Source organism: Lampetra planeri, unplaced genomic scaffold (genome assembly GCF_965212315.1).
Source record: "Lampetra planeri unplaced genomic scaffold, kcLamPlan1.2.h2 scaffold_1154, whole genome shotgun sequence".
Taxonomy (NCBI): domain Eukaryota; kingdom Metazoa; phylum Chordata; class Hyperoartia; order Petromyzontiformes; family Petromyzontidae; genus Lampetra; species Lampetra planeri.
In genome coordinates, this window is record NW_027613867.1 from 1 (window position 1) to 12,766 (window position 12,766).

Consider the following 12,766-nt stretch of genomic DNA (forward strand, 5'->3'; position numbering starts at 1 on the left):
TCCTTGCACAAGTGATAATATGATAATAATTCATATATTAGTGAAGGAAGAAATGCAGAATTGTAAGGCAAAACGGATGAAACAACGGCAAGTGTATTATATATACAGTTGCTAACAACTAGTCACTACATATTGACATATATGTCACACTTCATATTCATTCATCATTCTTATATCCAGTTAGTTGGGTATTGAGTGTTTAAAGTAAGAGCAGTTGAGAAATTCCCAAATAAAAAATAAATATACGTAAAACTAAACTGAATTGGAGCAGTTTCAGATGTAACTTGGAGTTATTTGAATGTTATTTATGGTTTTGAAGGAAAAAAAATGTCAATAAGAAGTTGAAATTTTGTTATAATGAAATTTTATACACATCAGTCATATATAAAGCAAGTTTTGTTCACATTATTAAATCACACTGAGCCGCGCACACGTACAAACCAGGTACTACACGCGACTGAACACAATGAGTTTGGACCATATGTCTGAGTCAGCAGTAGTCAGAATAGTCCTCCTTCACATAGTTGGCTGGAAAAAACCCCACCTGAAACCAAAGGAGGTGAACATGAGACACTAAAGATCTGCTTTCCGAAAGCATGAATCCTCAGAAATTCCTCACCCGTCCATATACCTCTCCTTTCCACCATCCACTGTGACCTTTTTTGGAGATGATCTTGACTGTGTCTCCTTCTCGCAGAGACAGCTCCAAGCGGTCCCGGGCTGAAAAGTCATACCTGGCCCTTGCTGTCCCAACACTTTGCATGCTGGCCCCTTTCAGATGACATCAACATTACACTAAGGATAGAGTACTGGGCCAACATGTTAGTATCTGCACTTATTTAATTGGTGTTATTTAGTTACATGTGTAAATTAGAGAGAATTCAAATGACTGATAAGTCCCAATAATCCACGTGGAAGGAGGAAACAACAAATGAATGAAATTCTCACTAATGGCCACCAGGAGGCAACTCCACTGGTTGTAGATGAAAGGCAGAAAGAAGTCAGACTGCATCAACATTCAGGAGCAGGGTGTGAAGCCATTGAAATCAACAAACCTGGTGTACAACTGGCTGGGTTGTTGGGTGAGCTGCTTTGTTCCGGCTGTTTGAAAGGTGTACACAGCACTGTGTCCACATCCTTGAAGTACTCCTTTAAAGAGTTGTGCTGGTAAAACTGAATCATCTCCTGAAGAGGGAAGAGGAGACATATGATGATGAAGAGGATATCATGACAGGGATGTGAGTCAGGTTTTGGTGGTGTGAGACAGCTTACGATCAAACACTTGAACGCTTTCTTGTCATTGATGCGGTATAGAGCGTCGGCTGAAGTGATTTTAATGTGTTTGATGTCCATGTTGAATCTGGCAGAGAGACGGAAATTACAAACATGAAGAAATATTTAATATTTTTCAATATTTATGTAGGGGTATTGGTTTACTGGTGGCCATACATTTTCCCACTTTATAGCAATGATTGCATAAAACAAAATTCTTAGATTTAGATAGTAAGGGGGTACTTAGTACAACTGTATGTTGTACTAAACTTATATGTTAGTACAATTTGATTAAAACCTCGGCTTGAAATAAAGTCAGAACTAATTATATATAATTAATTATATATATATCATTATTATCATCATCATCATCACCATCATCACCATCATTATTATTATTATTATTATTATTATTATTATTATTATTATTATTATTATTATTATTATTATTATTATTATTATTATTTTCATAAACCTGATTAAACTGATGATAATTACCTTGGTTGATTGACTAATTCTTTGGTGCTAACATTGATGTAATTTATATATAAGTAAAAGCAGTTATTATAAAGTAATAGTGGTCTTCTTAACATGAATTTGTTGTCTGTTGACTAATTAATAACATGCAACTGCATATTATAAATTTTTCAGCAGCATTTCAACAACTTGAATCAAACAGGCTGCTTTGGAAATGTTGGTCTTATTTTCAGAATCTAGAACTTATTTCACCTGCAAATCATCAAATCAAAATTTACTGGGTTTGTCAGTCACTCAGGCTTCTACTGACAACATGGACAGAGTCTTACTTAATGCTGATGGCGAACTCTCCTCCATCTTTCTGGCGCACCAGGAAGGTTCCATCAGACCGGGGCATCAGGAGGTTTTTAGCAGTGTTTCTGTCCATATTCCCAGCGAACCTGGAAACACACAGAGGATCAGACGCTCATCCTTTTTTGAAAAACATTCACAACACATGCTCACTTCACTTCTTCACAGTGATGAGTGACGTACTTTACATGTGTGAGTTTGACATCAGGCACTGGTGTTCACAATCATCGTCTGAATAGGAATGTTTAACATACCATTATTCTTTAAATATTAAAGTGTGTGCATATGGGCAGGATTTGTGACAGCACACTAGTTTAGAAGCTTATCCTTTAACACTGACAAATGGTCTGTTCAACCTTTGATATAAAAAGAACAAAATTGTGAGTAGTAGCAAAGTTATTGTTATTATTATCATTATTATTACCCCCCCCCCCCCCAGTCACTTCTGAGTGGTTTGGTGTGTTGACTTATACTCACCAGTTGAATGCAGAAAGGTCCGGAGTTGACCTCTGTAGAGAAAGATAAGATCAAACAGAGTTCAGAGAACATTTGTGGTCATGAAAGTTCCTCACTTCGTCACTAATGGTAGTTTCAGGACATGAAATGGGAGCAGTGGTTGTCTTTCTTGTTTGTTAGATTCTACTCACAGATAAGAAGGGCTGAACTTTGTTGCAGGGAAACCATCCGATCTGACCAATCGTTAGATTTCTCCCCTGCATGACGCACATCACAACACAATGAATAATTATGAATTATAATATCAAATTAAATATTAATAACATACGTGTATGGATGTCAGCAAATGCAAAATTGTCACAAATAACCCGACAATATTTTTTGGCCCTCACCATGACGCTTTAAAAGAACTGTGCTGGTGGGTGGAGCTTCTACGTGTGAGATTTAATGAGATTTAAAAGACACTGAACAGAAAAAAAATTACACCTTTATATACAATGTCCACCCCCCAAAGACTATATCAAAATATACTGCAAAAACTATGTTATTATTACTTTGCACAGGAGAGGGAGATGAACGCACTTGTTTGTAGTCTATTTTTGTTTTCCTACATTTTTTCACTATTATCGTTTAACATAATGTGCATTCCTGTCTATTTCTTTGGTCTTCTGCAACATTCTGAAACACACAAAAAGGGCGAGGGAATGCATAAAAAGGCTGATTGATTTGAAACAAATCTGAAATATTGGACTTATGCGAGTCTCTGAATCCCAGAAACAAAATCTATAAACCAGTATTTTTCCAGTTCCACAAATATTCATTAAGGCTTTTCCAGTTGGTGTGTGTTGTGTGTTTGTTCTTTGTACTTAGATCTACCTCCCACCATTGCAGGTCAGCCTCAGCCCGGGTCAGTTCAATGATGTCGCCTTTGGAGAGGTGAAGCGGTCGACCAAAAGGCAACAGGGGGAGGTGGCAAGCCATAGTAGTCCTGGCAGACCTCCATCTTTGGGAATCCTTAGCAGAGAGAGTGTGGTGAAATGTAAAATGTCATATCAGTGAATACTTCATTCACACATGGTAAAAGTATTTAACCATAGCCTACCAAGGCTGGCGGGACAAGAGGACCTCTTATTCTACAGCAGCAGAAAACATGCATTAATTATAGATTTGGCTACAATACATCATCATCAATCAAACAATCTTTCATATATGAATATAATCTGGAATCACTTTTGGTTAAATTCAGTCTCACCTTCCTCATTGTGCTTGCATGGTCTGAAAGTAGGACAATCAAGGGAAGAGGAGTTTGTCATGCTGATTAATGATAATTACTACAAGCAGAGGTCATGGTTACCACACATTGTTACACACCTGCATTGCGTCCGCAGGCAGGGACTCTGCCTAAACACTCTTTATGTGCTGCCATTTTACAGCGGCTGCAGAGGTAGCCCTGGAAAAAATATCCCTCTGATGAGGGCAGACGGAGAGGGTTTTTTTACCTCAGGTGAAAGATTTTTTTTTTTAGGTTAGAGAGAGGCATGTGAGAGAAAAGTACCTTAACAGCATGGAGCAGGCCCGGCAGTAGGTGGTGTCCTCAAAGCAATGCATCTGGAAGTTATGGTTGTTGGCTGTGGCGTTATCTGGACACATGTTTGACCTGAGGACGCAAAAGAGAAAATATTCAAATATTTCTTGGTAGTAAGCTGCAAGAATGAATCTTATGAATTAATCTATTAATAATCTATTAATTAATCATCATGTGAGCCTAAATTCAGTGTTTATAGTGTGTTTTAAATAGGAGAAACCGGTCAGATTTTCTTCTTTGCTGAGTTAATGACAGCAAATGCATTCACTTGTAATTTCATTTGTAAAAAAAAAAAACAAAAACAAAAAAAAACAAGACATTTGAGGATTCGTCCGTTGATGTAATTGTGTGTGTTCATGAACGCTGATTGACATTTTTCACCTTTGTTCAGTCATTATAAAATCCATTAATTCATTAATCGAAAATCCTGACAGAATGAGATGTAAATTAAATTTGCTATGACACTGAGCTTACATTTCTATTATATGATACACAAATCATTTGAAATAAGATTGTCAAAGCAAACACTGAATGGCACATACATGATTACTGTATTTCCAAAGTGTGTATATTCACTCACAGAGCCATTTCAAACTGTTCCAGCCACTTCTTCTTCAGCTCTCTGGTTTTGAAATACAAATCATAACCACACCTCCCATAGCAATCCAGGAGAAGGAACAAATAGGACCACTGTGCGCACACACACACACACACACACACACACACACACACACACACACACACACACACACACACACACACATACACACACACACATTCAGCATTACCGTTGCCTTGGAAATAATGTAAAGATTTATATGTCAATAAGAAAACAGGAAGGAGACCTTTTTAGCTTTGTCGCCTGAGATTTCATCTCGTAGCTGGTAGTGCTGTAGCTCCACAATCTCCTTCAGCTCAAAAGTCTCTCCACTCTTCTTCTTACAGACAAACATAGCCTTATCGAACAGGAATGCATGCCTGACCAACAGCCGAACAAACACCAGGTCAAAGAAACAAATAATGATCAACACCAACAACAGGAAGACAGGAACCACACACACCTGTCCTGTTTGGACTTCCTCTCTGAGCTGCAGATCTTCAGCTCTCCGTCTATCTTGGGGCGACCAAAGAGTGCCAGAGACTGAGACTGACGACAAAGGGAGACACCAGTTAATGAGCTGACATGTGCTGAGTGATGACTTAAACGTGAAAACTCACCATGTTTTCTATAGATAACTGGAAGGTGGTGATCTGTCTGATGATCTCGTTGTCTCGCTTCACCTCGTTCACACACTGTGCCAGGTCCTGAAAGCACAAAACAAGCACAAAACCCTATGTCAGAGTCGAGTTCTAGCTCCAGTTATGCACCAAACATGCAGATGTTCACCATTTCATTCACCATTTCATTTGTAAAACTTACTCTCATGGCATCAAGAGCTGTGCGGAGGTTCTCCTTGTTTGTAGGGTCAGTGGTGTGTTTCACCAGCTCCTGCACACACACACACACATAAGTACAAAAGAAGTTATGGATGTTAGATTAAACAAGTCAGAAAAACCTGTGACACCCACCCACCCACACACACACATACACATACACATACACACACGCACACACACCAACAGACACAAGTACCTGTAACAGCAGGTGATATTTGAGGACCCTCTGCATTGGGACCATGAGTAGATCTCGGAGAGAAAAACGCCCACTGTTGGCTCTTTTTGAACACTCCTGACACAGAAAAATAATCAGATGTCTGCAGTCTCAAGAGACACAGAGTCTGTGTTGGACACCGTATTCTCTGTTCACAATCTCATCACTCAGCAAATACATATATGCTATGAGGGTCAGCTGTCGACATCTTTTATACTTTGATTCAATATTTCCAAGACGTTCTCAAGCAATTTATGTGCAATTTTACTTCAGAACGTTCCCAACAACACAGCTTATCCAAAAGGGTCAAATTACAAATTACTCAGCATCATTCTCACCTCCAGTTTCATCTTGATGTCCTCCTTTGTACTTGAGAGCTTGTCAAGGTGTTTTGTTGCGGTTTCCACTTGACTACAGTAACGGCCGTAGAGAAGAAGTCTGACGGGAATTCATATATTATAACATTATTTGAAGTGATGGTGATGGTGTGTGTGTGTGTGTGTGTGTGTGTGTGTGTGTGTGTGTGTGTCTGTACCTCTCCTTGTAGTTCAAAAACACCTGGTGGAGGTTCACCGCACCCAAGCTTAGAATGGATCTGCGGACCTCCTCCAACAAATCACGATGTGTGTTGGCCAAATCCTACACACACACACACACACACACACACACACACACACATACAAAGGTGATGCTATATGACATATGAAACAACCTTGACATGATGTGTCAATACTCTCTGGCACCTCGATGTTGATGAAGATACTCTCAATATCTTCAGAGGTGAGAAACTTTTCAAGAGGCTTCATAAAGTGCTGGATGAAAGTGAAGGTATTGTCGTTAATCTCTCTTTCTATGTGTGTGTGGATATATGCAAAGTTTTTCAGGCATACCTGTAAAATAGACTCCAGTGTATCGGAGTATTTCTCTTCTGTCTGTCTGATTTCCTGCAGGCAACATTCTCGTTTGTCGACTCCAGTTTTCTGCTGACGCATCGACAAGTTGAAGACATAAAAAGAGACCAGAGAGACAGATACAGACAGACAACTACTGACTGTTTCAGGTGGCTCATCGGTTCTCATCAAGTCTTCATAGATTTCATCACCCTTTTCCTCCTCATCCTCCACAAAGTCATATAGGTCATCATCTTCATCCACTGTGTCACTGGAACACACATCATTGTCACCCATTGCAATGCTGTTTCTGTCTGGGTTCATTTTTCATGTTATTGCTTTCATTGTTTGGATGCTGGACACACTGACACAGTTGGAGAGAAAACTGTCAGCAGCAACAGTAGCGACTAAAAAAACACCCAGAGAGTGCAGACCTCTGCCAAGGAGCTCATTTCCACCCACATTGTCATGTCCAAATGGTTCCAGAACACGACCAACATTTAAAAAAAACATCTGTTCTTTGTCCAATTATCAGCATTTCCTGAAGATTTCATTCAAATCTGTTGGTAACTTTTTTTAGTTATTTTGCTAACAGACAGACAACAAACAAACAAACAAACAAACACTGGCAAAAACATAACCTCCTTGGTGGAGGTAATGTGGAGGTAATTATATGGGCATTAATGCACCAGGAACAGCCTGTAAGCATGCCTTCTCCTTGGCTGAATAAAAGCCTGCAACATCCCTGGACAATAGATGTGCTACAAATGCAGAAAATAAGTGCAGACGTGAGGAAACGGTTGATGACGAAGGACAGATCAGCCCTTCCCAGGTCTGTTCAGTGTCTGATCAATATAGAGGTTGAATTTAACATTTGATCTCCTAATTTATTCATTTTATTATTATTGTTTCATATATATATATATATATATATATATATATATATATATATATATATATATATATATATATATATATATATATATATATATATATATATATATATATATATATATATATATATATATTTTTTTTTTTTTTTACAAGGTGACAAAAAATTGTTCAGCTTCATCACTGAGGCCTCCTCAGTCATGTTTAACGAAACAGACTCACTCGATGTGGTCTGACAGACCACTGTAGATCTCATCATCAGGAGTGCAGGCTTCCAGTGGAAAAGGCCTGAGGAAAGAGGGTGTTGGTGCAGCAAAGAGGAAAGATACAGGATTATCTTATGAATACTTACTCTTTTCTTTAATGATTTCACACCAAAATATGGAAATTATACAATTGTGGAAGAAAATAACTCACTGGATCCCTTTTTGTATTGAAATGGATGAATGAGACAGGATGGACAAGGTGTCTATGACCTGAAAAAACACACGCACGCATGTACGCACGCACACAATCATAAGGGATTTGACCAAACAAAAATGTTCATTTTGCACTCCACTGTTGTTTTGCGTAATATATAATAAAAATATAAATATATATACAGGATAGCCAGAAGATAAAGATGAATTCTCACATTTTGGTTGTATTGTTTCTCGGTTGCCTTTAACTTTTACATTACATTGTTACTGAAATAGTGGAATGGCTTCATTTTCTCATGAAAGAAAACAGAAGAAGAAGAAGAAGAAGAAGTGAAAGAGGATAGGAAAAGCTGACAGGACAAAAACATCACCAGAATAAAGTCCAACAATTAGTGGCATGAAACGTGTTTAAACCATCGCAGAGGAGGCCAGTTGGTGACATGATTAAAATACTGAATATTCAAACTGGTGTGTACAAGCCTCTACAAAGGTCTGTGTAAAAGAACTCAGCCTGGTGTTCATTCAGATGGACCACTCGACCCCCAGTCTTTGTTCATTAGCATGTGACAGATCTCGGCCATTACATCAGCTTCAGCTGCTTCACTCAAATCTGTCCCTTTCTCCTCCAGGCCATTCTGTTTATGCCTGCCTTTCCTCCCTGCCTCCTCTGCAGGCCAAGCTCCACCTCTGTTCCATGCTGTCTGTTGTCACTGAAGCTGCTCTGTCCTGAAGGGTTGACCTCCCGACTTCAGGTCTTCTGTATACATACGCTGACCATAGGCCTGACATTCCACACGACGGGCATGAACAGAGAAAAATACTTTTTGCTGCGTGAATGGCTTTATTTTTATTTTTTTTTACTCATTTCATAAATAAAATTATAATATAACACCTTTATTTAATATTACTGTGCATTTTTACTTGATATGGATATTAAATTAATGTCCTGTTCATGGAGTATTTTCATCTGTATAATACACAAACACACACACACACACACACACACACATCAGCGTTGTAGAGGTGTTGCACTGAAAGTGAAAAAGAACTCTGACAATGAGACATGCGGTCTCTCTCCAATGACAAGTTGTAGAGCTACTTCCTGTTGAAGTGATGCTGGCGTCTGCTCTGCATGCTGCAGTGTGATGTCAGGGCTGCACACAAGGTCCCTGCATGTATTCACAGCGTGTCACAAAGTAGAAGGAGGCAGCAGGACGATACCTTTGCAAAGTCTCTGACATCAAATAGGTCGAATGCCTCGAACAGTTCACTCTTTTTCAGATGAAACTTTTCTTGACAAACTCCCAGGAAAGTCCGGATATTCTTCAGGCACAGGAACTTAACACAAACAGGAGCACAGATGTTAATTTGAATGAATTCAATTATGGATCACAGGGCATCATTTTAAAATACGGTGCATATACTGCAAATAATGATTATTTTCACTATTAATGACATTTGTAGTCTATGAAATGGCAGAGTCAATGACCAATTAATTGTCTTGTTTTGACTGCTGATTTGAAAATGGAAAAGTCCATATCCTACTCATTGACTGCAAGTATTAAAAATGATCCTGAAACCATGACGTGGCATGTGTGATGACAGCACGACAGAGCACGGTGTGCCTGAAGTGTGGTCAGACATGTGCGCTTCACATAACTTCCTGAACTCGCTGCTGGCGCCTTGCGGTGTCCCTTTATTCAGCAGTGTGAAATACAGAACTCCCATTTCAGAAAAGAGGAAACGTTGTGTTCTGACTGATACGGCTGCAAACGTCACATCGCTCTGTCAGCAGCTCATTTCAACACACTAACAGACATCTTAGTGGTGCTTCTTGCGAGCATACAAATATGTGTGATGCCACCAGGTGTGTGTGCCAGTTATTCCTGACGTTATGTGAAGACAAATGAATGTGAATCGTCAGTATAGTGTGTGTCTCCATGTCAAAGAAGTCGATTTCTTCTTTTACTCACCAGCTGTTTCTGAAATGTTCAAGACCACATGGGATTTCCCAGGGTTCACGTATATATACACAAGGCAAAGCCGCAAAAGTCCACACAGACACTCCAGTTTTACATCAGACCGGTCACTTACATCCCGCATCCTGCTTTTGCTCTTCACCCCAAAGACAACCATGTTGACTGAACACTCAACAACAGCTAAGTCCCCATAAAACCTCTCTCTCACACACACACACACACAGGGCATTGTGGTGGTGTGCCCTATCTCGTACTTCTTTCTCTTATTTTGCCCCCACCCCACCTCCCCGACACACACACACTCACACAGATAGATACTCAACAGGAAACAGACAACAACTCTCACTGCCTTGCATCACATCAGTGAATAAGTACAAAAGGAAAGGCAGACCTAGCTCCCTCAACAGGCAGCACCTCTAAAGTTTATGCATTGTGACTGTTGCTGAATGTATTGTTATATTCAGATTACATCTGCTACCAGCATCAGTGATTTACAGCTGGTTACTGAACTATGACAGAACACAGCAGCAGTCCGACATGATTTTACCTTCCATGATAGCTGTTCTCTAATCTGCATATTAGAGACAAATTTCATAGAAAACACAATTTTATATCTCAATGTGCAGAATTTACAGGATAACCAGCATAAACTTTCCCTCACTGTTTTTCATCATCATCATCATCACCATTTTGTTGCCTTGTACCTGCGACTATGCGCAATGACAATAAATTGAAATCAATCTAATCTCTACTTGCACTACACACACGGGTGTAGACTGATAAAGATCACAATATTTTCCTAGTGGACAGCCGGGGGCTGCCTGATGGTCACTATGGAAATAGCCTATGGAAATTGAGCAGGAAAGAAGCTGTTTGTGTGTGTGTGTGTGTGTGTGTGTTACCTGGGACATCTGTGGCCGCAGGTTGATCTCCCTCAGGTTCACGGCCTGAGGCAGAAGTTTGTTCAGCAACTGGCAAAGCAGCACGCCGTCTCTCAAAGTCTGAGCCAGGTCACATACCTGCGACAGCAAACACACACACACACACACACACACACACACACACACACACACACACACACACACACACACACACACACACACACACACACACACACCACAGACAGGATGTGTGTCCACATGCATCCTGATCGATGTATACGAGCGTGAATATGACACGTGAGTTACCTGTGCACTTTCCCATGTAACCCTGTGGTTCTCAGGAAGGACACGGCACTTGATCAACCACATCGCGCACTGGCGCCAGAACTCCATCTCTGTATTCTTAACAGCAGACAGACACTTTACAGAGTGTATTCTTTCAGCACAACATTACATTTAACAACTTCCCTCACAAAAAACACCACTCATATTCTCTCTTTATAACTTAAATATCTTTATGTGTACTGGTGTGTGATTATGTCCAATTCTGTTCCCCCATCAAACCATGTTCTCCAGGTCTCGGTGAGTTATATCTGTGGTTGTGAGGCGTATTCCACTTGAAAGATGACTTGTAGGGGGTTGAGATAAAGTTGGGTCTAAGTCAAATCTACTGACTAAACAGAATTCACCGCCAGTAACCTCCATTTGGTGCTGGACATGCAAATGACTAAAGATGTGAGACAGATGACACAGTGCAGTCACTCTCACTCTGTCACTGTCGAGCAGATCTTCAGATGACCTTCTTGAAATCCAATAAGATACCAAACACATCAAAAAAAGGAACTAACAGCAGATGAATGTGGGATCTCACCTTGTCGTCCTATTTCTTCAGCCCCTTTCCTCCTTTTTATTATACCAATGAAACACTCTCCTTCTGTCTTTCTTCTGTGGTGGGTGTTCTGGAGTGCTGCAGTGTGTCGAAGGCTCTTGAACTTTGTGCCGCAACTTCCTCTTTCCTGGCACACAATCACACCGTGAAATTCAAACTCGCAGAGACACAGACATTCAGAGCTGCTGCTGTATGTTCAGCACAGTGAGTGTTTGAGTTTAGTTTAGAACAGATGAGTGGACAGACATCATCGACAACTTGTTTGGGTTTAGTGTAATTTCTTAGGTAGGTTTTAAGAACTTTTACAGCCATCAGAGGAAAGCATTTTTCCAAAAGGTTTTATCTTCATATGTGTTGCTGTGAAGTAAAATAATAAAACTAGAGTTTTGTCAGTGGATGATTATTAAACAGTATTAAACAACTGATGTTCAAACTGGAACGCCTGCCAGTAGAGACAGACTGCTGTCATTAGATCATCTTAAGGAAACGTGGGCTGCATGAATATTGCAGCTGCAGCTGAGAAAACCACTGGTGACAATGTCACAATGTGCTTCACATGGGGAAAAAACGCGATATTGTGATTTGATTTGAGGGAGTGTTCTTTTTTTTTTTATGTCACAGAAAAACATCAGAAATATTATGGTGTTATTTTTGGGGGGATCTATAGAAGTGGCTGGTATCGTCACACAATTTGCATTTGACAATCAGGTCTTCACAAACAGTGCAGACTCCTTTTCTTTCTTGTGATGTTTGTGTTGGAGAATATGTTGGTTATTTTTAATCCAGCATGACCTCATCCTGTTTTACCACCTCTCCTCACTCGTCTAAAAGACACTTTTTCTCTTGACCATTGGAGGTCAGTGTTACACACAGAGCTGTGCTGCTCTGCTCTAAATTACTACCTGCACACAGACTCTGTGCATGCCATAAATCTGTAATTTGGCATGTTGTCAGCTGCATTCAGGAGTCTTACATTTTCAATTCCCCCTTCGTGTTTACCTCTCTCTTTTTCATACCAGGATCTG

At 39.9% G+C, this 12,766-nt stretch overlaps 1 protein-coding gene across 1 annotated transcript; it reads right to left on the reverse strand.

Annotated features, from left to right (window-relative positions):
* Positions 1–490: 490 nt before the first annotated feature.
* LOC144738766 (proto-oncogene vav-like) lies at positions 491–11,245 on the reverse strand. The gene is given in 27 exon segments (XM_078621765.1): positions 491–544; positions 620–771; positions 1,068–1,185; positions 1,273–1,360; positions 2,079–2,189; positions 2,578–2,609; positions 2,748–2,813; positions 3,433–3,510; positions 3,512–3,570; positions 3,809–3,829; positions 3,883–4,022; positions 4,112–4,213; positions 4,722–4,831; positions 4,987–5,119; positions 5,203–5,288; positions 5,360–5,446; positions 5,562–5,630; positions 5,775–5,870; positions 6,131–6,230; positions 6,328–6,431; positions 6,536–6,604; positions 6,845–6,953; positions 7,796–7,861; positions 7,991–8,049; positions 9,214–9,330; positions 10,874–10,990; positions 11,159–11,245. Coding segments are annotated over 27 exon segments (2,430 nt in total).
* Positions 11,246–12,766: the final 1,521 nt, after the last annotated feature.